At 32.3% G+C, this 27,768-nt stretch overlaps 2 protein-coding genes across 2 annotated transcripts in view; one reads left to right on the top strand and one right to left on the bottom strand.

The window, feature by feature from the left end:
- Positions 1-17,060, top strand: part of LOC140449077 (uncharacterized) — a 134,068-nt gene extending 117,008 nt beyond the window's left edge. The window contains exons 8-10 of the mRNA XM_072542220.1: positions 1,305-1,517; positions 11,587-11,835; positions 16,834-17,060. Coding sequence (XP_072398321.1) covers positions 1,305-1,517; positions 11,587-11,835; positions 16,834-16,997 — 626 coding nt within the window. The 3' untranslated portion in view covers positions 16,998-17,060. The remainder of the gene's footprint in view (positions 1-1,304; positions 1,518-11,586; positions 11,836-16,833) is intronic.
- A 1,079-nt stretch (positions 17,061-18,139) lies between these two features.
- LOC140449076 (uncharacterized) lies at positions 18,140-23,526 on the bottom strand. Its single transcript, XM_072542219.1, has 3 exons — positions 22,584-23,526; positions 18,920-22,519; positions 18,140-18,210 (listed from the first exon to the last, which is right to left on the bottom strand). The coding sequence occupies exons 1-3, from the start codon at positions 23,524-23,526 to the stop codon at positions 18,140-18,142; spliced, it is 4,614 nt and encodes a 1,537-aa protein (XP_072398320.1).
- Between the last annotated feature and the right edge of the window lie 4,242 nt (positions 23,527-27,768).

Here is a 27,768-nt window from a genome sequence, read left to right as displayed (position 1 = left end):
TTGGTAAGTAAAAATCACTGCTTACATGTTCAAAATATTTAATACAAAAATGCTTTTATCTAATAAATGTTTCTCTGAAAAATTTTTTATAATTTTGAAAACATTTTTTTTTAATATAAGAATAATTGAATTTATAAATAAGTTCAAATAGCAACCAATTACAAATAGCCTCAATGTCATAAATGCCAACATAAAATTTTTATTTTTGACAATTATATTGCCAAAAGTAAAACTTCGTTTAAACATTCTTTTTTGTTTAGTAACAAAAAGAAGAAGATTTATTCACCCTTGACAGATGTCTGAAACAATGTGATAGATATATGGAGAATTAAATATGACATTTTACAAGTTTTATATAGAAATCATAAAGAAAGAATATAATTATAAATTTTGCTTAAATTTTGAATTTCAGATCTTTTGTTTAAACTCTTATCATTTTTGCTAATACAAACCATTTCCAAAAAAGTCCTTTTAAATTTATTACTTTCACTACATAAAATTTTAATGTTATCAAAATCCATAATATGGTCTTTATCGATTACATGTTCCGCCAAAGCACAAGATGGTTTTTTAATTCTGCAATCACTTTTGTGAGCAATAATGCGATTTGAAAGATTTCTTCCGGTCTCACCAACATATTCAGCCTCACACTGAGTACAACTAATGCTGTATACTAAATTCGTTTTTTCAAATTTGTCTATAGGATATTTAGTTTTAGAATATAAAGATGAAATAGTTTTGTATATTTTCCACTCTATATATATATATATATATATATATATATATATATATATATATATATATATATATATATATATATATAGAGTGGAAATGTGTAATTTTCATAGAAAACGCATGGTAACTTAAAAACGGTTTACAATAGGTATAGGGAAGTATTAACAAAAATGTTGAAAATAACGTGAATATTTCTAAAATTTAAAAATATACTGGGTGTCATATTAAAGAAACCAATTTATAAGCAACTTCCGGTATAACCGAAAGTAGCAAATAGATGAAAATATTTTTATTAAATAGGTCACTCTTCAAAACCCCTTAATTTCAATTTTCATGAAGCAGTTACCTTCTCGAGATATTTCTAATTTTCCATTTATCTATTGCACCCTGTATAGGATTATGAATTGCATATACAAGTGCCTTTTTCTGTCATTTTATCTAGGTATAAGAACTACGGTTTTTTTATTTGATTTTTTAGTTTTTTTTTGTACTAAATGAATTATTAAATCAATAATAAAAAATAAAATATATTTTTTTAACCTTTTCTAATAGCACCTTATTTTTTTTAGATCAGTATCTGTTCATATCCAATGCCATGTTTTTATTAGTAGCTGGACACGAAACAACTAGTTCTACAATCGGTTATGCTTTATATGAATTAGCAATTAATCCAGATATACAGGAAAAATTGAGAAATTCAGTTAAAGAAAATTACAAAATTTACGAAGGCTTTACATATGAAGGAATACAAAAAAATAAATATTTGGATATGGTCATTAATGGTAAATATGACATTAAAAATATATTACTAATTTTAATCATTTATTCTTTAGAATATATTTTAATAATAAATTGGGACGACACATTGCTTGTTTCTCTAAAAACGAGATTTGGTCTACTGTGTGCTACTGTTTATTCTGTGAGCATAGTACTGTCCCAATATAGCTCTTGAAGTTGTCATCTTCAAGCATACTCTTTGGAACGTATTGATAATACGGGAGATAGATGGTTTGTTTGGAGAAGTCCCAGTTTGATAGCTACTTCTTGATAAAGAATTTTCTCTACTGAATCATTCTGTTCCTTGTATTCAGTTGCAGCAAACGCCTGGCAGCCCCAACTAAGTTGGATGGTTTCTTGGGCGTGACATATATATCGGCATCTGTCGTTTTGGAGTTGAGGGTCTTTGATGTTATATTTAAGGTAATTTTTTGTTGGTATAACCTGATTCTGAATGGCAAGTAATCAACCTTCTGGTTCAGGGAACATCTTTCCTGATGTCAGCTAATACTTTGATGCTATATTGTCGACATAATCTTGACTGACTTCATTGGGATATCATCCGTGCTGAGGTTTACCCATCCAGGTGCGCATTTTTTCGTCCTTAGTAAGATGGTTTATGCGCATTTCTGGTTCCCTTAGTTTGATTGGTGTTGTGTTATCTACAGCACAAATGTAGAGTAGATGTCTCAACTGCATCTTAAAATAAGTTCTTAAATTAGAAATCAGTTTTTCTAATTGCTCACTTAACTCCTAAGTCCTCGTCCTATCGTCGTCCTAAATACCGCGGTAATGTCGTTCTTTATACTGCACTTCGGGGATGGCGTTTTTGTGCCTTTCTGAGGTGTGTTCGTACTTTTTGCTAAAGATTTTCTAAATCGGTTTTTTGCACTTAACAATACCAAATAGGTAGTTAAGCGCGGAACATACGTAGGTGTTTAGTGCCTTAAACAAATTTTTGCTGTTAGGATGTGAACGAAGCAGCTATTTTACCCTTCGTATCAACTCAGTGGTTATCTCAGTTTTCATTTTATTATGGTCAATCTTCCCCGCTTGCTTTATTCCAAGGTATCTATAAATGATGGCCTCGATGTTCTGGCCTTTTGCATATCGAATCCGCCGGGCTGAACCTTTCCTTTGATTATATTTAAGACACAGCACTTGTCAAGATTGAAGTGCGTACTAATATCATTAGAAACATTTTCTACTGTTTTGATTTGATCCAGGTGGCATCAAGTAAAAGCCAATAGTTTTAAATCATCCATATCCATATCTATATAAAATAGATGATTAAGCTTTGCCACAACAGTAGTGTTATTGTTTATGCATAAACCTGCACGGTTATGTTCAGTAGCTGGGATAGGGGTTCATCGCTAGACAAAACCTTAGTGGACTCAACGAATCTCCTTGAAATAGTCCCCGATGATTGCAATATTTTCAGTTTCGATATTGTTTTCACCAGGCGTTTGGAGGTGAGTATTTGTCTTCAAATCTGACATTATATGTTTTAAAAAGGTTACTAGGTTACCAACAACTATATATATATATATATATATATATATATATATATATATATATATATATATATATATATGTATATATACATAAATATATATATACATATGTATATATATATATATATTTCAATTCAAATATCTTGACAAGTTATCTACAATTAATTCCCTCATTTGAATATATATATATATATATATATATATATATATATATATATATATATATATATATATATATATGTTATTGTGATATTTAAAGTCTTGGTGCGCCAAGCAATAATTAGCTAATTAATTTTTTGATTAATTAAAATTATTTAAATGATATGATTATGACTCTATCACAATTTTTAATTCTTTTATCTCAGGGTTAAATTCGTGCTTCAATATCTATGCTATTACATGTGAAAGGTAAGGTCCAAAGAATACCGGAATAATAAAAAACACATATGATCTAACACTATATATTGAAATAAAAATAATGAAATAATTCACACTCAAAAGTTTTCAATAAACAAATCTCATATAATGATTCTCAAAATTTTGTTCTACGTACGTGAACAATCAAAATTAATGGTACAAACAATATTAATTGAAATCTCAAAATCCCAAACTATTCTAACTCTCCTAATCAAAATATTTATATCCTTTCTAAATTAAGTGTAAAAATTGTGTTATCAATAAAAGAAAAAACTGCAGAAAACAAAATATCTCTCTCTAATGATGAGTGGTCCAAATCCTTGTTCCTTGTAGACTATATTATCTCCTCTCAACCGCTCCCTATGTAATCAGCAATCTTACAACAGATTGTTGCAAGTATATCGTCCTTAATGATCTCCTTCAAAAGCACAAATCATTCAAATTATGATAGCCTTTCTCCTCTCGATAAACTGAATCTCTCGTTGGCCCGAGTGAAAAATGACTCTTGAAATATCTTCTCTTTACGATAAACTGAATCTCTCGTTGGCCTGAACAGTGACTCTTGGAATATAAGTAGAAAAATATGACTTACAATATTTTGCTGCTTCAGCTTCTGTCAGATACACTAACTCCACAAAAACTCACTAACATTCAACACTACTGCTTGCTACTTCTCGGGAACCGCCAGAGAACAATCACTGTTCGTCTTACAGACTTGGAAAACCAACTAATTATCTTTTCTCTCTCCTAAATATAGCTAAACTTTCATTCCTACATACCTATCCCATTTTTTTCAATCTCCGCCAATCAAAACTCGTCACAATTCCCCCATTTTTTCATTTCGATAACAAACAAATTTTTACCTATAATTATAAAATTTCCTAAAACTTATTTACAAATAATATTTTTCTATAATTCTTAAAAACTAACAAAAACCTCTTTCTAAAATCTCTTCTATTGTCTTTAATCACTGCATTAATGTATTTGGAAAACCCGGTTCAATTGTCTTTGGATTTCACTTAAAATTATGCGGGTCACTCAAGTATAACAAAGAAATAATTTATGCATAGCTTACATTTTGTTTAATACAGGTAATCCAAGAATTTAAAAACTTTCCTTCTTCGAAATGTTTGTTGGTTATTATCCTACTTATCTGAATTATTTTAATGTTTTTGAACTTTGAAATATTTTAATATTATATATATATATATATATATATATATATATATATATATATATATATATATATACATATCGTAGGCAAGGCAAGTATTCATATATGCAGGCATTCTTGCAAAAGCCTAGTCATTTTCGTAATGGCTTGACAGTGTGTATAACGTTTTCATTTTTACGAAATGAATTCAATCTTTTAGGCATTTGCAAAACTACCGTAAACGGTAATTTCATGGTATGATGGGTAATAATTCTATTTTGAAACAGTGTTGCAATTTAGGCACAGATCATATAATATAAAAAAAGGAAGAAGAAGTAATATAAATTTAGAGGTTATGTTATTTATTTTTGTTATTGTTGGAAGGAAAAAGACATAGCACACTACCACCTAGCATTGAAACTTCCGTGTTAACGAATAAAACAATGATTGGCGCATCACCTAGTGTCGGGAGCGTAACTACATATACATGGCGCTAAATTCAAAAGTTTAGTAATATTGCCTAGGATTGTGAACTCATTTTAAAGTAAAGGAAAATCGATAAATTCCTAAAATAACAAGAAACATCCTTATCATATACGATAATAAAATATTTTTCATATACTTTTTGGGTTTTCTTGTTATGTTGAGACAATATTTATTTTCCATTACATTAAAATGTCCAAAGTGATTAAAAAAATTAAAGAATAAAATATAGAATAAAACCTTTATTTATAAAAATGTTACAAGAAATGTTATATGTATTACAAGAAATATTAATAATACAAGCCAAGTGTAGTATAATTTAGTTTTCTTAATGTTGTGAAAACAACTGTTCAGTATTTAAATTATTGTTTTGTCGTTCTTATGTCAAGTTTTATGTGAATAAAAGCCTAATTCTGCAAAAGGCATTTTACTACAATGTTAGTCGCATAAATTTACAATTTAGGGCTCTTAACTTAATAGCACTCACCCATTTATCAAACATATCCATATAATTTCGTGGACTTGGAAAACGGTAATGACAAATAAATAACAACATTTTCTTCTTTGTTCATTTCTTCGTTTTTCCATTGGTATTCCATCTCTGAAATTGTACCTTTTTGCACTTATATAAAAAATTTTAAATTATAAAATAAATTATAAAAAATAAAACAAATACAAATATGGCGCCGTATTTGTCTAAACTCAACTTTGAATTGACCACAGCACACTCCCTCCGCGCAGGAACGAGACTAGCAGCGCCACCAAACGGATGGGAGCGAAATCCGAACGTAATTTGACCTTGGCTATCCCTGTTACCAATCTAGGTGTAATTTTATCTATGGGAAAAAGATATTACATATGGAGCAGTAAAAATTTAACAAAAAAGAATAAACAAATTGACACACTAAACAGTATCTAATAAAAGATGGAAAAGACGGTTTCGATGGTTTTTAAAAGGTGCCAAATATTCTTCAGAATCAAGGACATTTGCACTGACCTTAAAATTTTATTCACCAAAAGAATATGATTTTGGAAGAGATTTTAATAATTCGTTACGTCACCCATCACGAAATGGTACCAATCTGTTGATGGTGCACCGAAGTATTTCAAAGAATGTTTCAATGCTTTGACAAACAAAGTGAGAGAAGTAGGGATGCAAAAAAACACCAGTATGCAATTTAAAAATGTCTATTTGTAAGCAAGTGGAATAGGATGGAAAAAATGTACTGACTACATTGATTTGTGTACAGATATAGAATCTGATAATATACCTGAAGAGAAAAAGGTACTGGTGTTTACGTTAGTAGCCTTAAACGATAATAATAAATGAAGCACTTAAACGAGTGCCAATTGTATATTATTAATATATTATTCTGTTATAGTTTTATTTTATCATTTATGCAAATTAGTGCAATTAACTCGTAGTATAGCTTTTCAGAAGACAGTATAGCAGGTGTACCGATACTATCAACCTATAGTTTATTTTTATGAACGAGAGAGTAATTAGCATAATTTTAACTGGTAGCTCCGACCACTCCATGGGCGTGCTCAAGATTAATTGAAAAATTACTTTGAATAATAATAAATGAATTATTTCAGTGTTATAAAGTGTTATGTGTATGTAAACAAAAGTGACCTCTTTTATCACACACTATATTAGAACTGACTGGCCTACATTAAAAAGGGTTTTAAAAAATTCACATTTTTTTTAATTTTTAAAAATTACAAAAGAGAAAAAGAGTTTTTAAAACCGTCTAAGGTATGTTAAATAGATGAATAAAAATATTAATATAAAACTTACAGCTACTTGTTACAAATCCAAATCAGATTCAGAAGATGAACTTTCAGAACCAAGATTTATAATAACTGGCTCGATCATTTTATCAGTAATATTGTCCTGCTTCCACATTTTTTCCTCTTCTTTAATAGTGTGATTTACTGCCTTTTCCCAGTTTTCAGGTTTTACATTATTTACGGCCTCCAAAAACAACTGTTTAACATCATGAATTTTAAAAGTGGTATTTTTTCTTGAAACTTCACTCTTTATCTGTGCCCATACCAGTTCAATCGGGTTTAATTCACAATGATATGGTGGGGATCTAAGTACTGTCATTCCACGATTTTTGGCAATTTCATTAATTTCGTATTTTTTAAATTTTTCTTTATGAAGGGCACACAACGAATAAAGTTCCTTTCTTATAGATCCGGGATGGTACGTAATATTTTTTGAACTCAGCCAATTCTGCAAGTCTTTTTTTAACCACTTGGTTGTGGGCAGTCCTTCTATAAGTCTGGAGTGATAACTTGCATTATCCATTACTATTACACAGTTCTTAGGAAGAAGATCTATCATTTGTTCGAACCATTCTTGAAAGACATCAGCGTTCATGTCTTCATGGTAGTCACCGGTACGAGTTGATTCAAAAGTTAATAAACCACCTTCAACAAAACCGTCTGAACTGCCAATGTGTACTATTATCAGCCTGCGTCCCTTTCCTGATGGTGGGTTTAAACCAGTAGATAAGTTATTTACAAAAGCGTGCCTTTGACTTGTAACAGTTTCATCCTGCCAAAATTTATTTGGTGTATGACCCTCGTTGATCCATGTTTCATCAAGATAAAATATTTTTCTTTTTTGGTTTCTCATTTCCTTTATGGTTCTTAGAAAATGTCTTCTCCATATGACAATATCGCTTCTTTCTAATAAAATAGACTTTCTGGGATTCTTTTTCCAGCGGAAGCCTATTTCTTTTAAAAGTTTCCATAACGTACTTCGACTCATTTCTGGGTAATCCTTATCATCTCGAACTGAGACAAGAACTTTATCCAATGTTGGAAATTCTTGTCTAAAGAAGTATTCATGCACTTTCCGTCGAAGTCCTTCTTTAAAATGATATTCTATTTGAAATTTTGGTTTCCCTGGAGCATTACGTGGCATTTGAAAACTACCACATTTCTCTTCTTTAATAACTCTGTAAATCGTAGATTTCCCAACACCAAGTGTACTGCTAACTAACTCAACGGTCTCATCAACACTTTCACATAAACGTTTGTCTGTAAATGATTTAAAACAATTAAATATTAATGTTTTTTCATTAACTGTTAGAGGACCAATTTTTCGGCGTTTACACGGCACTTCCAAATTTTCCATAACACTAGTATACACAATAAACTGCACCTTGCAACTGAAGTACCTACTTTTAGTGAACTGTTAAGAATTTTGAATACGCCACTTGGACCTTCCTACAAAATGGAAAAACCCACTATCACATTTTCTGTGGAATAAGTTTAGAAGGTAATTATCTAGTCAATTATTGTCGTAGATTCCTGGAATTAAAGAATTAAATGTTTGATTGTTGAAACCCTTACTTCGTAGAATGCACTCATTTCAGATAAAATAAAACGTTTTATTTTATCTAAAGAATTAAACTTTATGTTGCAAATAGGTAGGTACTTATTTAACTTTTATTGGTTATATATAACCAATAAAATAAACATCTTACATTTCTTGCAAATTCATTAGTACCTGTTAACCTCCATCACTCCGACACTGGCAACCTTATTTAGGGATTAGTAACCCTCACAACTATTGTATTCTATTCTGCTCCAACCTTTATACCTGGTGGTCATACTCAATTTAAAATTGTTTTCCTATATACTTCTGTAAACTTGTTGACAAATATCTGTTTTTCATTGAGTCACCCGTATCAACAGTTTAGGGATTTGCATACATAATTTATTGTTTTATTACTCTCTCATACATAAAAATACACTATAGATGTGAATGTAGATCTTGGAGGTTGGGGATATATAAAAATATGGCTTTAGAAAGTAGAATAAGACATCAAAATATAGACACTTTCGACGATGAAAAAATGATCAATGACAAAATTTTTGTTGTAAAACAAACAATAAGTTCAGTAAAATAATGGTTTAAGTTCAAAATGTTTAATTAAGTCCCTCTATATAACATTTTTATGTTAACATGTTTATGTTTTTCCTTACTATAAAATAAATGTTTAAGAACCGCTGTGTGTAATAATTTCATGGCATTGATTATTTAAATTTAATAAAGATTAAAATACTTTAAGGTACGATAACTGAAAAATAACATTTATAGATTTTATTCACTTCGATTCTGATCAATATAAAGTTTGTAGTTTAAAGAAAACTACTGTATGGATTGACAAGTTTTATTATTGTTTTTTTAAATCACTTATTTGCACAAGGACCACTTAAATGGCATTTGCTGGTACATTTCATATTAGCTCTAAAATAAAACATTTGTTTATTCGGCACTGATTTTTTTTAGGTTTACAAGAACACTTTTTAAATCCTTATCCCCCAAACTTCGAAAACATCCTAACTACTTCTCTTTATGCAATATATTTATCATGAGGAATTTCTACAATTTCATTACTTTTAATGCTACCTATTTCTTCTCTGGAATACTACCTATTTAAAATAACAAATTTAGTACCAATTTGATATGCTCCATTTCTAATTTCTAAAATCTCTCCCATAATATTTTTGGAATCCAGTGGTCCCCTGACTACTTTCGGTACCTTAACAACAATATTTTGTCCAGGTTGAAGAGACTGCAACTTCTTTTTTGAACTTTCAAGCATTTTCTCTGCAGCACGTTTTTGACCAATTGTGCAATTTGTTCTCTGCGTCTTTATTCTTTCTTCGTACAGACATAAATTACATTTTGATTCTTGCCCAGAAAATGATTGATCGCAAAAATACTCAATTTTGCATTTCGAACAAAATGTTTGGGAAACACTAGTACAATTGTCGTCTTCCATCACAGAAAATTGTTCTTCAACGATTTGAATCTCATCTGTGTTTAATACTTGTTCTTCAATAATTGTACAATAGTTGTGAACATTTAATAAGTCTTGTGTTTCAATGATTGCAATCTCGTCCACGGTTAAGACTTGCAGATCATTTGTGGTACATGATGAAGAAGCAGTTGATTGTTGACAATCTTCATCTGTGACATGACATGACTTAAGATGAATTCAAAATAACACTATCTAGCCTTTCTTCATTATCTATATTTCTTATAACTTCATCTGGTAAGTCTGAAGAAAACAATCCAACTTTAAAATCTACTGCGAATAATGCTTTGTATGAGGTGCGTCCAATTATTCTATGGTAAGACGAATTCTTCTGCCATTGCACAAAATAACAGCCAACTGACCAATTGGTTGTATTATTGTCAGTTAACCAGCTTCGCAGCATATTTTCTACATCTTGATTGCTTCTTTCAACACTTCCTTGGCTCTGGGGGTGACGTGGACGACCATTAATTATTTTACAAGAAGGCCATTTTGACACTAGTTCTCAAATAATACTATTGACAAATTCACTGCCATTGTCGCTCTGTAAGATACACGGGGCTCCAAATTCTAAGAACAATTTTAAAAGTTCTTGTGCAACTTCTGCTGCACATTTTGATTTAAGTGGTCTTAAATGGATGAATTTTGTAAGATGGTCTTGATAGTTCAATAGCCATTTGTATTCTCCATCCGGAGATGACTGAAAATCTATTAAATCAACTTGACCCCTACTATTCCAAGAAGTAGAAACAATCGGTTTCCTACCACCCCTTTTTTCGCCAAGTGCTTTTTTTCATCACACGTGATACACAATCTTAAAAAATTTCAACGGCTGGTCGTGGAATTGCAGATTTGGGTTTAAGAGCGTTTATCATTTTGTCACGACCTCCGTGTCCAGTATTTAAATGAACTTCGTTAAGTTTTTCGTAATACTCTTCAATTGGCAATACGAAGGTGAGTTTTTGTTTTTCGTCGGTTCGTTTTTTTATAACTTTTTGAACCCCACCAATTTCAAGTAATTCATAATTTCTAAAAAAGTAATGTTGTTCATTGGTTCTACGGACGCCAATTTTTTTTTTGTTCTCTGGCTGTTCTCAATAACGTACAAACCTTTCTCAGCTCTTTGAAACTCCACGGCTTTTTAAAGCTATTTAGTTCTGCAACAAATAAAAAAATGTCAATCAAACATTACTATAATATAATCATATTATCACTATATATAATTTCAATATAATCCCGAGAAATCTAGAAGAATTTAGAAGTTATGTCAACTTACTAGAGTAAAATTTATGTAATTCTTATGTTAGTTAATCTCAGTTAATCTAATAACTGTAATGTGACCTAATAGTACACTTAGACTGTAAATGTAAACTTTTGTAAACGCTGCTGTAATCTGTAATCTTGGAAATTAGAAAACTAGGGTTAGAAAATTAGGTTAGGAAAATTTTGTTTTTATATTATATGTTCTGTGCCTAAATTGCAACACTGTTTAAAAATAGAATTACCGTTTCCGGTAGTTTCGCAAATACCTAAAGGGTGAAGTCATTTTGTAAAAATGAAAACGTTATACAAACTGCCAAGTCATTACGAAAATGACTAGGCTTTTGCAAGAATGGCTGCATTTCATACTTGCCTGCGACATATACCTTATATCTTGTTTTAGAAACTTTAAGAAAATATGGCCTTTTACCAGTTCTTGATAGGGAGGCACTCACCGATTACCATCTTGAAGGTTCAGATCTTGTCATTGAAAAGGGAATGGCAGTGTACATCCCTTACTTTGCTATGTTTAGGGATCCCAAATATTTCCCTAATCCTCTAAAGTTTGATCCGGAAAGATTTGCTAATAACAATTTCAATGCAGATGGTTTTACCTTCTTCCCATTCGGAGAGGGACCAAGAGCCTGTATAGGTAAGTCACATAATTTTTCTATCTATAGTATATATCTGCATTTGATGTGTTTTATATACGCAGTAGGAGAGATACGTAAATATGACTTGCATTGCCTTTTTTCTCACTTTTAATTCTGTAAAACCGTCAATTAGTTTGTCATAATTAATAAAGTTACTTAATAACTATTTCTATATAAAGTTATAATAAACTATTTAATTTTTTAATTTGATCAGAATTGTGTTTAAATTTGGGAATGTTGCAATAATATTGTTTCCCTGAATAAATGACTACATAGTAGGGATGGGAAAAACCTACCGGTTTTAACCGAAAACAGGTTTTTTTACTTCGCAATAACCGGTTTTATCGGTTGTTTTTTTGTCTCGGTTATAACCGGTTTTTTTATTTTTAAAGTAAAAACCGGTTATTAGGTTTTTACGGTGATTATGATTAGGTTAGGTATTTTTTTGGATCCCAATCATAATTATTATTTTCAAGTAATTATTCCAAACAAAACCATAATTCAAATTTTATTTTATTTTATAAATACAGAAGCAAACTGAAAGTGCAAACTCTCATCAACCAGAAACAATATTAAGTTTTATTATAATATTTCGTTGAAAAGGTATTTGTAATCATAATATTTACATAAGAAGTGATCTTTTACATCATCTATTTTTCACACTTGACTTGACACTTGACATTGAAAGTGGGTCAATGGTTGTTTCTAGTTGTTTCTGATTACCAAAAATAATGTTCTGACTATAAATATCGAATTACCAATTACGAATACGAATCTCCAAGGATTTCCCTACGTTTTCAAAACGATACACCCATACAGGAAGTATTAAATGAGTTAAAATGTACCTATTATACAAATATACAAACGTGATAAAATACATGATAATTTTTTTTTGATGGAAGTAAAGATAAAAGATGAATTGCATTATTCAATTTATTTTTAAGTAAAATATTTATGTTGATATTATTTTTTTTAAATCCCATTTGAAAGAGTCTGGGAAATTTTTTATAAGTTGAAATGGTTGGGGTGGGGAATTTTTTGGGTTTGGGAGGAGAGAAAAATTGGTGGGTATTTTAGAGGATTATATTTTTAAATGGTAAATTAAATTTGCATCATTAATTGAATACAATAATTGCATATTATATTCTACTCTCATTATATTCATTGACAATAGAACCTGAATTATTTTAGCGCTCTCTGTTGAGCAGTAGTATAATAATTTTGGTTTACTGCTCTCTGCATCTGACTACAACCAGATGGAATTCTGTCTACCATATGCTTAAAAGATTTACACTAATGTCCCCATATATAGCTGCAATATTGGCAGATCCCTCAATTAAAAAAGCACCAAGGATGATTTCTGATTCAGATATAAAACTAATCACTGAAATTGTAAGCATTTTATCGCCTTTCGATGAGGCCACAAAGAAGATCTCGGGTTCCCAGTACATTACTGCTAGCCTTGTTATCCCCCTTGTGTCTATTATCGAAAGATTTTTAAGAAACCTCAAGCCAAACCTTAGTACAGCTCAAAAGTTATGCCAAAAGCTTATAACTAGCCTTCAAGAGAGGGGCACTAGGCTTTTACGAAATCCCCTGCTTTGCCATGCTACAATCACGGACCCGAGGTTCAAAAAACTATATCTGAATCCGTATATAGCGGAGACAACCACATCCAATTTAGGCTCGGAAGTTAGGACGTAACTTACCGAAATCGGAAAACTTTCTCCTTCCTGCTCCTTCCAGAATGAAGAAGCCAAAGTGAGTTTAAAATCAAACCCACTTTGGTCTTCACACGATCTGGAGTTGGTGAACAGTGGTTTCAGTTCAAGTTCTCAGGACACACAGATTCTAAGTTTTTTTCAAATGAACTGACTCTATATCTGCAGCGGCCTTTGCTGCCAAGTGATCCGTTTTTATTCTGGGATCAAAACAGAACCTGTATGCCAGGCTTGGCTTTTATAGCTAAAAAAATACATGTCGTTGGTCGGAAGTTCGGTGGCATCAGAGAGACTTGTGTCATCATTGAATGATATTGTGTCAGATGAGAGAAGCCGCTTAACCGACCAACATATTATATGAACGAGTTTTTCTTAATAGGCTTCATGAAAAATACTGGCCAACATAATGCTAAATACATTTAATATAATATAACCTATTTGTAACCTTCTAACCTATACTTTTTTACTTAAAATATTACTTCATATTCTTTTATTGTATATTATTGAAATATGTATATATTAATCTTACGCTATATTATATTTAATAATAATCATAATCATAATTAATAATAAAATAACAAATAAATATAATAATTAATAGAATAAAATGGTTTTATTAAAAATTGTGTTTTATTTATATTGATATTGATGTTCTTTCGATAGTTCTAATTTTGATCACATTGATATCGAGTCGAATGAAGTATCGCAAACTAAAGTGCATTGTAAATGTAACTTTGTAACTATTGGATTAAAAAAACCGAAAATCGGTTTTTGGAAAAAACCGGTTTATTTTGGCCGGTTATAACCGCCAGGTTAAACCGTAAGCAAAAAAACCGGTATAACCGAAAACCGGTGTTTTGTCAAAAACCGCCATCCCTACTACATAGATACTCGTACAGGTTAAATAATATTTTCTTTACTTTTAAAAGTTTTAAATTGTAATATATACTTAATTTTCCAGGTCTGCTAGGTTCAAATTTTGTTCATGTCCCTTTAATTTCTCCATTGAAGAGTCTCTAACATCACTATCACGAAATTTTTTTTGAATTTATTGGTAATAGCATTGTAATAGTTTTAAATCCCTCAGATCTTTATATACGATCAGTGTATAACAATATACATAGACAGAAAATAACAACAAAAATATTGGCTTTAAAATATTGTTTGCCACTGAATCTTATTTCATGTTCTGGAATTTCATCACGAAATAGTTTTTGATTTTCTGCCGTTTTTCATCATTAGTATAAAATATGCAATATCTTTAACTTTTTCTGCTTCTTTTGAATGAATCTTCGTCAATAAATCTTATATAAAAACTGCTGTATTTAGCTATTCGTTTTTTGTTAAAGTCTTGTTTAAAGCACTTATTTTCTCTTTTTTCACATAGTAAGTAACAGTACATACTGAAATGTATCAATGTATCAAGCTTTTTATCTGATTTGGCAGCTTATGACCTTTTTAATGGTTTTCATCTTTGTTTAAGGAAAAATGACGTACACAATGTTTAATTTCTTCATAATTTTCCATTAAAAAATTAGCAGCATTGGAACGAACTAACCATACTCAAATTTTTGCCCTTACAAAATTTTTTTAATGCATTCCACGTTCGTGTAGAACTTGTATTTTCATTTTAAATGAAAATTTGTGCAGTAGCGTTTCCAATTAAATTTAAGAATGATTGGCGCATGTTATGAAATGGACAGAAAAATATAATGTTTTATTCTGGACTGGAGTCCCTTATATTTGCCTGACATATTTAAGGCATTTTCATAATGCTGTCCCTGACACTTAGTGATGAAGTTAATGTGATCACTGCAGTTTTCATAGTCTGACAATTTTTTATTTACATTTTTCCAATCATGATAAGCACTGAAACGCTTGTCCAACCTTGTCGACTTTATCAGTCAACGATTCGGTATAAGTTTCGGGCCCCAAAAATTACGGGCCCTAGGCACGTGCCTAGGTTGCCTAGGCCATAGTCTGCCCCTGCCATCTTCGTTCTTTTAGTGCAACAGTATTGTGTTTATTTCTTACAAACTGTATTTTTACTCTTCTCTCACTGATTCCTCGTTACCACCATTTAAAACCGTTAGCAATAATAAATATTAAAGTGTTTTTACTTTTTACTTTTTTTAACCGATCTTTTAGACACTTTAGCCATTCTCGACTTCGACTTGCCTAGTTAAAATCTTTTACAAAAATTCTAGATATAACGTTTTCCGTTTTATAAATTAACATGCAGTGTATGATACAACTGTACAAACAAACAACTTCCTCTAAAATACCTAAGTAAGCAAAATACAATCTTACGCATAACAAATTGAACAGAACTGTGAGTGCCATCTTTTGGTAATTTGAACAAACTGAACACAAAACTTTCTAGAAATATTTTTTCAAGCATATTGGAGTTTGGTTAAATATGATGGATTTATGTCAGTTTGATTGGTTTTCAAATGGGATTTAACGCATTTTTGTTTGGTTTTAAATTATTTATATAGCAGTATATATTGAATTTAAAGCACATTGCCTGAAATGAATAATTCACAATGTAGATTGAACTAAACCAAGTACTTTGTAGTATTTATTTAACAAATCTCCAAAACTGGATTTATTGCTTTTTGCTAAGTTGCACCTCAAATATTGATATTACAAAAAATAATTGTATCAAAAATTATTTAAATTTTTTTTTCTTTTCTTCTTTTTTTTTGATATGACCGTATGTTTTTAATTCTGCATCCAATAAGTTGTCCATCATTTTCTTGGTCTTCCTACTGATCGTTTTCCTATTGGGGAACCGTCTCTCGCCGTCTGTACTTCCAGTTCTGTCTCATCCATAGTCTCTTACCATCGATTTTTTAAGGATTTTCATCGTTGCTGCTTCTAGCAGCATTATTTTTGTCCTCTTTATGCCAGGTCGAGTTTCTTCTAGTTCTCTACTTCAAATTACTTGGCTTTAATTAAAAAACAGCGCAGTAATATTAATTTTTGTTTTGAAAACGAATTCCGGAGTGTAAATCGAAACGTCAAATAAAATTTCGATTTCATGACCTACAATCAATAAAATTGTGGCTTAATACCATATAAACATAATATTCAGCAAAAGGCAAATTCCATGAAAGAAAGAAAAAAATCTAAATAATAAACAATCGGCAATATTGCTCATTTTGTTGTACTACTTCCAGTATCATTTCCATTATATAATAAATAGTGTTTGTAAGCCAAAATTGCTAGATTGATTTTATTATAAACATACATGTAAGTTCATTCTATTTTTAGGTAAGCGCCTTGGACTTCTAGCTATTGCTGCATGTTTGTCACATGTCTTATTGAAATTTAATATTGAAAAATGCGAAGATACTCCTGATGAAATTGAATTTGAAGCCATCTCCTTGACTCTGCAGTCAAAACATGGACTAAAAATAAAACTAGTATCTATATAACAACATATTACCAGTAATAAGTGTATGTCATTTTAACAAAATGCAGAAGATACTCTATCATTATTTGTATCTACTTATTATATGTCATTTAAATATGTAAATTGTTGTTTGTTTGGGTTTATATGACTGCGGACACTAAATCCATTCGCCAAAAATATGTAAATAAACGGTTTTGTGTAAATGAACAACTTATAACTTTCACTACGAATTTTATTTTTTTTGTTGTTTTATTGTATCGATCAATAGGTGGTAGGTTCTTCAGTAAGTGCAAAATGTATCAATTATACATATTTTATTTCAATACAAAAAACGGGATTGGGATATATTAAATACACAAAGTACCGAAATATCAAGAGGGATAAATTTATCCCAGTAATATTTATTACAGACATGTGTACAAAAAGGGTGTACATATGTGAAATTATTAATATAATTTCAGTTAAAGAGGACTGTATTACATAGGGCTGGTTCAAATAAATTAGGATATGTGGTAAAAGGTTATACAGATTATAGCAAATTAAGTTTATATAAAGTCTTACCAATTCTTCTGCTGCACATACACACACTCGCGGTATTTAGAGGCTTTCAGTCGCGGTTGTTCTTCATACGGGGAAACTGTTCGGTTACCGGTTTCTGAAGACGTGTTTCGCGGTACTAACACTTAGATCACACGAGATATAGCACATTTGCGTCTGTACACGATTTAAAATAGTACTTGCGGTATTTTTCGCGTAACTATAAGCGAGAGAGATAATTAGAGTAGAGAAAAAGCGTGGTAAGTCTGTACCAAGCGATAGGTAGCGATTGATAGAGAGATAATACGTCTGCCTAGTAGGACTCAGCAGACGAAAGAGAGGACGACTGTCTCTAGCAACAGTCAGCAGTCAAGAGAGAGTGTCTGTTATCATCGAGAGACAACAGGCAAGAGAGTGAGACTTTCTTTGCTATCTTACAACTGTCTGTATTTCTAATGGAGTGGGGTTAAAATGTGAGTAGGAAGGGTTGGAGAACGGGAAATCATTGTAAAATTGTGGTAGAATGGTAGCTAGTAATACACCGAAAAAATGACATGATTTTTCGCATGTGAAAAAATTGAACATACTGGGGGCGGGCGAAAAGAGTTACGCCACTGGGATAGGGTATCAAATAGTTACTTCGAGAACGAGGGTAAACCAGTATACATTAGGGGTACTGTTGTAATGAACTAAGATAACTAAAAACTATTTAAAATCTAGAGAAACTAAAGTCTATAGAAACTATATACATGTTTGGCAGAAAGTACCACTATTGGTTAAAGGGTAACCTAGCTACTTTCTTTATTGACCTAAGATATTCGCCATTAGGTGTGGATACCCTAACAGTTCGAACAAGAGAGTCTTTGCCTGGGAGCACTTCGATAATCTTTGCCAGAGGCCAGAGGAGTGGGGGAGTCTCTTCATCTTTAATTAGTACAACATCACCTATCTTTAAAGGATCAGTAGCGATGTTCCACTTACTCCTACTTTGGGTCATATGCAAATATTCCACCGACCACCTTTTCCAAAAGGTTTGATGAATTTTCGAGATATGCTGAAAGAGGGAAAGACGGTTCTGTGGTATTTCTGAGAGATCTGGTTCTGGTGGACTTGTGAGACTTTTTCCTACAAGGAAGTGTCCGGGCGTTAAGACTGAGAGATCATTTGGATCGTTTGAGAGCTGAGTGATAGGTCTTGAGTTTAAAATGGCTTCGATTTGACAAATTATTGTATAAAAAACTTCAAAGGTAAAACGAAGATTTTCTACAAGACGATAAAGATGGTATTTGGCACCTTTAATCCCTACCTCATGCAACCCAAATTGAGAAGGGTTACGAGGCACTCCAAATTTAAAACGAATAGAGTTTTCAGAGCAGAAATTAGTAATCCTCTGCGAGAAGTTCTTACTTTTAAAGAGTTCGTTTAACTCAAGAAGCTGATTGCGGGCACCATAGAAATTAGTAGCATTGTCTGACCATATAATCTCGAAAGCTGTTAAGCCGGTGACAAGTTCGATATGAACACATTTGGTGGTCATACATATGAAGAAGGCTATGTATGCTTTATATAATGGAGCCTTTCTAAGATGAGAGGATCGGATCATGAAAAAACCTCCGTAATCTACTGAGACCTTTTGGAAAGGTCTTGTCGAGAGAACACGATCGGGATGGAGATCTGCCATTAGTTGTGTTGACTTGGGTGTCATGAAACGGAAACATTTCACACAGTCGTGTATTATCTTCTTTGTTTGTCTTAGTCCAGAGATAGGCCAATATTTCGAACGAAAATTTGACAACGTGGTCAAGGCACCTGCATGTCCCAATTTAACATGCATTTGTTTTATCATTAATTTGACAACTGAATGATTAGATGGTAGTAGCAAGGGATGTTTCTGTTCGAAAGAGATAGGGGCAAATTCTAATCTACCACCTACATGAAGAAGTCCAGTTTTCTCAGAGAGGAAGGGGTTTAGTGCCCTGATAGTTTTATCAGAGATTATTTTCCGATGTTTTAACTCATGAAATTCTTTAGGAAAGGCCTGTGATTGTATGTACTTAACAATCACAGTGGTGGAGGAACTTATTTCACAAACTTGCAGTGGTCCTAATTCTAAAGGTGAATTAGTATGTCTTTTTCTTAGATTTGAGAGAAAACGAAAAACATATGCCAGAGTTCTCTGAATTTTTGAAAATGACGAACATTTATTAAAAAGGGTTTCAAGGGTATTATTCACTTGAGATATGTCAGAGGTTGTGCTTAAAGTGACCTGAGTGTGTCTGAGTTCCAGCAAATCTCCCGTCCATTCTTTTATCCTGAATTGAGAGTAGTCTATTACACTGGAAACTAAAAAGGGGGGACCTTCGGTCCAAAATTTTTTTAAATTTGACTGAGTGATATCTGAGGCTCTAGAGGGCAAATCTGCTACGTTTAAAGAGGAACTTACATGATGAAATAAAAAGGATTTACTTAATTCTTTGATTTGACTGACACGATGAAGTACAAATGGATTCCATGTAAATTTAGTTGTTAAAATCCATGTTAAAGCGATGAGGCTGTCTGAAAATATGTGAACTTCAGATATTGTGACGTTTTTTGAAAGAACCTCAAGTACCTTTCTAGTAAGAGTGACACCTAATAAGATACCAGACAATTCTAACCGAGGAATAGTTAGTTTATTTTTTAGTGGAGCTATTCTAGTTTTCGATGCTATGAGGCGAGACGTGACTGTGTTGTCACTATACACGACTCTAAGATAGACACAAGCAGCATAAATGTCCTGAGAGGCATCGGTGAAACAATGTAATTGCATATCCGATTTAGGCAGTGGAAGTGTCAGGCATCTGGGAAATGTAATTTTAGATATTGATTGGAATGTATCCAATAATGATTTCCAATCTAAGATCAATAGGTCATCCAGTATCTCACTGTCCCAGTCTAAGGGTAATGACCAGAGACGTTGTAAGAACCGTTTAGAGTGTACTATAATGGGTGAGAGTAATCCTAAGGGGTCATACATTCGTGACACATATGACAATACTTTTCTTTTTGTTAGGGGAGGGGCCCCTTCATAAACTGGCGGCTTAAAAGAGAAATCATCTAGATCAGGTGACCAGTTAATACCTAGAACCTTAGTGGAACCGTTAACTAAGTTAAGATTGACTTCTGAAGTGGAGGCCATGTTACATTCTCTTGAAAAATCACGAGAATTTGAATGTATTTTATGGAGTTGGAAACCATGAGTGTTTAGAAGCGAGCATAGTTGAGAATAAAGTGTATGTAAGCCTTCTAAGTTATTGGCGCCTGACAAGATGTCGTCAATATATGTCGAATTCCTTAGAGTGTAAGAGGCTACTGGGTGCGTGGTTTGATTAGAATCAGCAATATGTTTTAACACACGTGTAGCGAGAAAGGGGGATGAAGAGAGTCCAAATGGAAGACGTTTTAGTTGATAAGCGCGAATGGGTTCATCAGGATGATCTCTCCAAAGGAAATTTAACAGAAAGGTTTCCTCGGGATTTATCATAATTTGCATATACATATTGGAGATATCGGCAGTTAATACAAAGGTATATTGCCTAAAGGTTAGGAGAATATCAAATAATTCAGGTTGGCATGTGTACCCAGGGTCTAAGACCTCATTAAGAGATTGTCCACCTGCTACTTTATTATTTGGGTCAAACACAATTCGAATCCCTGAAGAACCTGCTTTTTTAACTGGGAAATGAGGCAAGAAATAATTAAATTGATGCTGTGAGTTTTGGATTTTTAACGGAATTTGTGTAATCTTGTCGTCAACTGCATAATCCTGTATGATTTTTGAATAATTGTGTAGCAACTGTGGAGATGCATGAAGTTTTTTTTCTAGATTGAGAAAACGCTTCTTAGCTGATAAGAAAGTGTTGCCTAAATTAAGCTGATTCCTATTAGTTTTAAGACCTATGTTAACCTGATATCTGTTTGTGTTTAAGATTGTTACAGATTTAATAAACTGTATCTCAGCAGGGTGTTGTGACACAGATACTTTACGGTCCAAGGGAATGTCTTCGATTTCCCAGAAGCGTTGGACGATTTGAGTGAGGTGTAAATCAACGCTATCAGCTAATTTCATATCAAACGACTGAGCAACACAAGTGACTAAATTATTTACGTACTGAGACTTAGAGCACCTTCCTCGAATAAAAGAATCGGGAATTCTTCCACTTACAATGTGTCCAAATGAGCTGCCTTGAAGAATTGGAAGGCCAGGGCCAAGTTGTATGATATTACCTGTCAATATGTCTGCGCATATGTCAGCGGCAAGCAATATATCTACTTCAGAAGGAGAGTAGAAGTTTGGATCGGCTAAGACCACTTCTGTTGGCAAGTTAAACTTATTAATAGAAATTGGGACTTGGGGTAGTTTAGTAGTGATACTGTCTAGTACTGAACATTTGATTTTAATGCAAGTGTCCGTAGCAGCAGAGAAGATAGTCAGATCAGACATAAGGGTTGAATTTGAAATAGATTGGGCGATACCATGAATCTTAAAATGATTTTTATAAGTGGGTGCCGCAATCTTCTTTAACAAGTTTTTAGAGACAAAACTAAGTTGTGATGCTGGGTCCAATAAGACCTTAACATATTCTCTTTTTCCATTTGGGGCTATGAGATATGCCTGTACAGTGCCTAATAAAACCATAGGGGCCGACGTAGAGACTGCTGAAACAGCATGAGTGGATGGAGATGTCGATCGAACGACTACATCGTGAGAAGAACTAGACGTTGAAGCATGAGGTTCAATCCTATTCCGTGTTGAAACGTGAGCATCGACTGTTTGAGAAGATCTATATGAATTTGAGTGCTCACGATGTGTGGACGTGGCTTCGCGATTTCTCGAGTCACTGTGACACACAAGAGTGATGCCTTCTGTTGCAATTAGAGCATGAATACCTGGAGGTACAATCAATCGCGCGATGTCTGGTTCCAAGGCAGTTGGAACAAAGAGAATTTTGTTGAACAAAATTACGCCTAGAGGAAGCGGATAGAGATTTGAAATCTTGACAAAGATATATAGAATGGTTATCCAACTTACAATAGCTGCATACTTTAGCTTTCATTATTTGAGATGGGGGTTTGTTTTTATCTGTGCTTATGTGAAAAGAGGACCTTGTCTCTTTTGAGGGTTGATGTTTCGCTTTAGAGTTTGCATAGAGATTTTCTAGATGTTTTGCTCTGTCATCTACCATCGTTAGAAATTGGTTAAAATCTTTGATTTTATTCGATTCAGGTGAAAATTCAATGGATCTGAGAGTGGCATGGTCTAGCTTTGAGGAAGTAATATGAATTAAAATCAAATTAAGAAGTTCTTTGGATGACAAGTCGAGATTGTTTAAAGCTCTATAAGAATTTGTTATAGCGAGAGTGAAGTCTTTTAGTTGTGAATATGAGGCGTTCTGTTGAAGACTTTTAGTATCTACAATATTAGTTATCAACTGCTTTACTATAAGATTATGGTCTGTATATCTTTTTTCCAAAGTCTCACGTACCAAACTATAATTTTCACCAGAGAGGGGAATATTATCAACAACCTTTAATGCATCATGTGTCAAAAGGCTTTTGAGATATATAAATTTTTCAATGTCGGTGAGAGAGTCATCAGCGTCTATAATGCTATTAAAAGTTTGAAAGAATGACGGAAACTCATGTAAATTTCCGCTAAATTTATTTATTTTTAGTTCTGGAAGCCTGATTGTTCTTTGTCGAGAGTTGGCGGCAGTGCTAGTGCTATGACTTGATCCTTGTCCCGATAGTAAGTTAGAAGAGAGTGAATCTTCTATACGCTCCAATTTTTCTTCTAAGTAACATAAGGCATCCATATATTTTTCATAAGTAATATCTACTTCCTCACTTTCGAGAATAGTTTCGTCGTCAGCCAGGTTTTCCAAAGCATCCAAATACGACTTATAAGCTGCCCTAAGCTGAGTAATATATTCCCTAATTCTACAATTAGAGAGGCCTTGTTCATTAGAGCTCATAATGTTCGCAATCCTTATAATGTTTGTTTTCGCTGCACGCTTTGCGCGTAAATATTTTGCAGTTTCTGTCATTTCTAATCAGACTATGTTATAGTTAGATAAAGTATAATAAGAGTGTACCAGACAGAGATGAATGATAAAGAGAATAAAACCTAGCGACCCTTGGAAAGGGTACAAAGAGAAGAGAAAAAATATGTATATATAAGAGTGTAATGAGATTATCAGTTTCTTGTTTTTTTGTGTGAAAATTATATTTGGTGTCGTGAATTTAATTTAAATTACCACTGAGATAATTTTAATTGATTTAATAAAGCAATTAATATGCAAATACTTTCTAAGAACAGAGATTATTGTAAAAATTTAGTTTGCGTCATCGAGCGATTTGAATAAAGCAATTATTATGCTAGGGATTAATGACAATAACAGCGGAGAATTCTTGTAAAAATTTATTATTTAGAACAATAGGACAAAATCCCAAATTATTTACCTAGACGTGTACCTCTGGCAAAACGTGTCCATATTTCATTGTTTTAATTCTGTTGATACATGATACTTTTACAAAGAAATCAAAGTTCGAATAGAGAAAGCACGTACAAACTTCAATAAAATGAGAAAGGTACTTTGTGCGAGAGAACTAAAATTGGACTTGAGAGTTAGGCTGGCAAAGGTGCTATATTTTCTCGACTCTGCTTTATGGGATAGAAGCATGGACACTTAACGCGTCGACTGCTAAAAAGTTGGAAGCATTTGAAATGTGGGTGTATAGAAGAATCCTGAAGATATCATGGACCGAGCATGTAACGAACAACGAAGTCATGAGAAGAATCAACAAAAGAATGGAAGTATTGGAAACCATCAAGACACGAAAGCTGCAATACCAATATTGATATATATCAATTTTGGTAGAATTCGATTATTTCTGTCATCTTCAAACAACTCATATATATATATATATATATATATATATATATATATATATATATATATATATATATATATATAAGAAATAGTGAAAGTGAACAGGAGAATAAAAGGTATGTGCACCAGAGAGATAAAACAACCATATAAATAACGATTGTCAAGAACTAGAGCAACATGCAACCCGCCGTGAAAGTCACCAAACTATTTAAAAAAGTTAAATATGTGGCTCAAGAGTTATCAACTGAGATTGGCAACAGGGATCGATGGCATAACTACGGAGACTCTAAAAATGGAAGAGATTGGCGTAAATGTAATACTGGATAAGTGCAACATGATATGGATCACAGGTAAATGGCCTGATGAATAGTGCGAATCAACCTTTACCCACATTCATAAAATCTCAAAATCAATAACCGTAAGCAATAATTACAGAACTATTGCCGTTATTCCTTATGCAATCAAAGTCCTGCTACGTATAAACAATGAACGGATAAGGAACTTTTTACTTCCGGAGATAGCCGAAAAACAATGCCGATTCTTACCAGGAAAAGGAACGCGGAAGCAGATACTGAACACCAGACAGTTAACAGAAAAAGCGGAAGAAGACAACATACCAAATTTAAAATACACAATATATATTTAGATGCGTTCAAAACGAAGAAAGGAACTAGAGATGGCTGCATACTATCATCATTATTATACAACATATCGTTAGTGTTTGTGCAAAGGGTTATAAGTCAAGAAATTAAAATTTTGAGAAAAATGGAGATTAAGGTAGCGATACTTTTCAAACTTAAATTTAACAAATTATCTTAATTGACGAAATTTTAATTTCTTGGGATTGGTTGTTATTTATAGAACACCTCCAATTGCCAACTTTATTTATTTGATGTAACAATGATTTTAGAAAAATAAATACACTTTTGTCCATTGACACAACAAAATAAATCTACTTGTCGCTGTACCCACCAAAATAGAAATGACCGTAGACCTGAGTTTTAATCGACTGTTACAAAAATAAAAACGAACTTTATTTATATAAAACTGATTTTATTTATATTAACCTGCTCTACCTCAAAAACATATATCCTAGCTATGTAATACTAAAAGTTCGCAAAAAAAGATAAAAGTTCTTATTCTGCTGCATATCAAAGATGTACACTTTTATAGAGGTGTTGTCATTATTGTTTATTTTGTCATTTGCTTTCGATTTGTATGCGTAATCTGCTTCGGCTTGATGGCTAGTTGTTTACATAATTCATCTTTGTTTTCAGCATTTGCTTTAATTTTTATATGCAGTAGGTCACATGTTTAACATCCTTTTTTGGTGTTTTTATGGCTATGTTCATGCTGTGAAAAATGTTCTTGTAAACCTTTCTGCTTACAGGTTGCTATTTGGACTCTTGTTTAAGATATTCTTCATAAATATTTGCAACTGTATAGTGCGGTGGAATATACTTTTTGCTTGTTTGGTTTCTGCAATAGTGTAAAACTGCAACTTTTTGTTTTGATGTTTTCTTTTTAACGATGTTTTCAAGATTAGCTAAATACGCAATTCTCTTATTATGGCTACTCATAGCCCAATATTTTTTAAATAAAGTGTGTCTTGTAATATCATTAAACTTTTCTTGGTATTTCATGCAACAATTCGTTAGTGGTCTTGTTGCACTCTCTCGCTTTAACTTCTTTGCCTTTTCGAGTTTTGTAGCTTTGGTCTAAATTTCTTTTCGATTTATTAGTTTTCTTGTGTAACCTTTTATAAATTTATTTCCGCTATTTTTTATACGAATATTCCTACTTCATTTCACTGGTGTTATATGTACTGTGTTTTTTAAATTTACGTGACTCACACCAACCACATTTGATTTGCTATCATTTTCCGGTAGACTTTTTTGTTTTTTTTGGTCTTAAAATGTCATCTTCATCTGGTAATAAAATGTCAGAATCTTCCTCCGGGTCATAAGAATGATCAATATCACTATCATCATCAAGACCATATAGTATGTCAGATGAAAACTCAGAAATAGATGAAGCTGCATTTGAACATAAAACCATAGATGTTAATTTTTCTTAAAATTAACAAACGAGAACTTACTTGTACCACTGCCTAGGTTATTATTAGTCTCTGGCTTTTCATCTGCTTCCTCTTGATGTTGGTAAGATTTGGAATCGGAATCGACGTGTTATTGTAGTTATTAGCCACATTAAAATAAATTTTAATAATCATACCTTACCTGTATTATTTGATTGTATATTCCCAATAAATTTTAATAATCATACCTTACCTGTATTATTTGATTGTATATTCCCACACATTTCCAGACTTTTATTACCTCGGGTAGATCTCATTTTAAACTGTTTTAAAATTTGTTACAAATACATGCTTAACACTTAGTTTAAGGTTAGAACGCCACGTGTTAAACGCCACAGATATAAGTTAACTGAATACTGGTGTCAAGAGACAAAAGTTGACTTATCAATAAACGCACAAGATGTGCTGAACTCGGACAAGATATTCAAGACGGTGACAGGGATTACAAAGTGGCAAATCTAGCGAGTGTCAGTAGCGTACTGTAGTGCACAGTGAGCGTGTGTGATTTTTGATACGATATTATAGTGAATAGTGGAAAGTTTCCACTGGAAACTCGTAGATATAGAATTCTATTATTGTTGTTAAATATATTTCGTTATTTAGAGGTGAGTACATTAAACAGTTAGCTGTGAAATTTAGATTTATTGATTTGCCATAGGGACTTCTTATCTTAAATGAAATCATGAAATGACAAGTAACACATTAAACGCATTGTAAAATTTAATACAAAACTATTAAGACTTAGTTGTCTAATAAAAAAAAATTTTAGATTAGATAAGAAATAATTATTATATTGTAATAAAGCAAAACCATTACATAATCGAGAGTCGGAATAATCTGTTTCCCTTACCTCATCTCTTTCGTCTTTCAGATTTTCTTCTTTTTCCTTCATATTAAGCTGCATTGTCTTGTTGTTGCCTTGCATTCTTTTCTGTTGATGTTAACTTTTTTATAGAATTCTCTGAATTCTTTCTCTCTGTTGAGGATTTCTAATTAGGAACTTCATCTTTTTGCCCATGACTTTGTCTACATAAACATTTGACCTTTCCCAGATGTACGAGCTTGTACCATGTAGGTCCATGCTTTTCTGAGGTAAATGCTGCCCCACAGTTAATAAAGGTGTGGGTAAGATCTGTTGTGGCAAGTCAAATGAAATTATCAAAGAATAGAAACGAAAAGTATTTTTGAGGTGTATAAAAATTTATTTCCTAGCTGAGCGCTTTCGGCTT

Source organism: Diabrotica undecimpunctata, chromosome 8, assembly GCF_040954645.1.
Source record: "Diabrotica undecimpunctata isolate CICGRU chromosome 8, icDiaUnde3, whole genome shotgun sequence".
Classification (NCBI taxonomy): domain Eukaryota; kingdom Metazoa; phylum Arthropoda; class Insecta; order Coleoptera; family Chrysomelidae; genus Diabrotica; species Diabrotica undecimpunctata.
This window is presented reverse-complemented; position numbering and strand designations above follow the sequence as displayed.

Excerpts from the sequence above, each read along its gene's own strand:
- LOC140449076 (XM_072542219.1), bottom strand. The coding sequence starts at position 23,526 with ATGAGCTCTAATGAACAAGGCCTCTCTAATTGTAGAATTAGGGAATAT. Across the intron at positions 22,520-22,583 it reads AGCTAAAGTATGCAGCTATT|GCGTAATTTTGTTCAACAAA; the intron begins GTAAGTTGGATA and ends CGCTTCCTCTAG. Across the intron at positions 18,211-18,919 it reads GTTAAACGAACTCTTTAAAA|TTATCTTAGTTCATTACAAC; the intron begins GTAAGAACTTCT and ends AATAGTTTTTAG.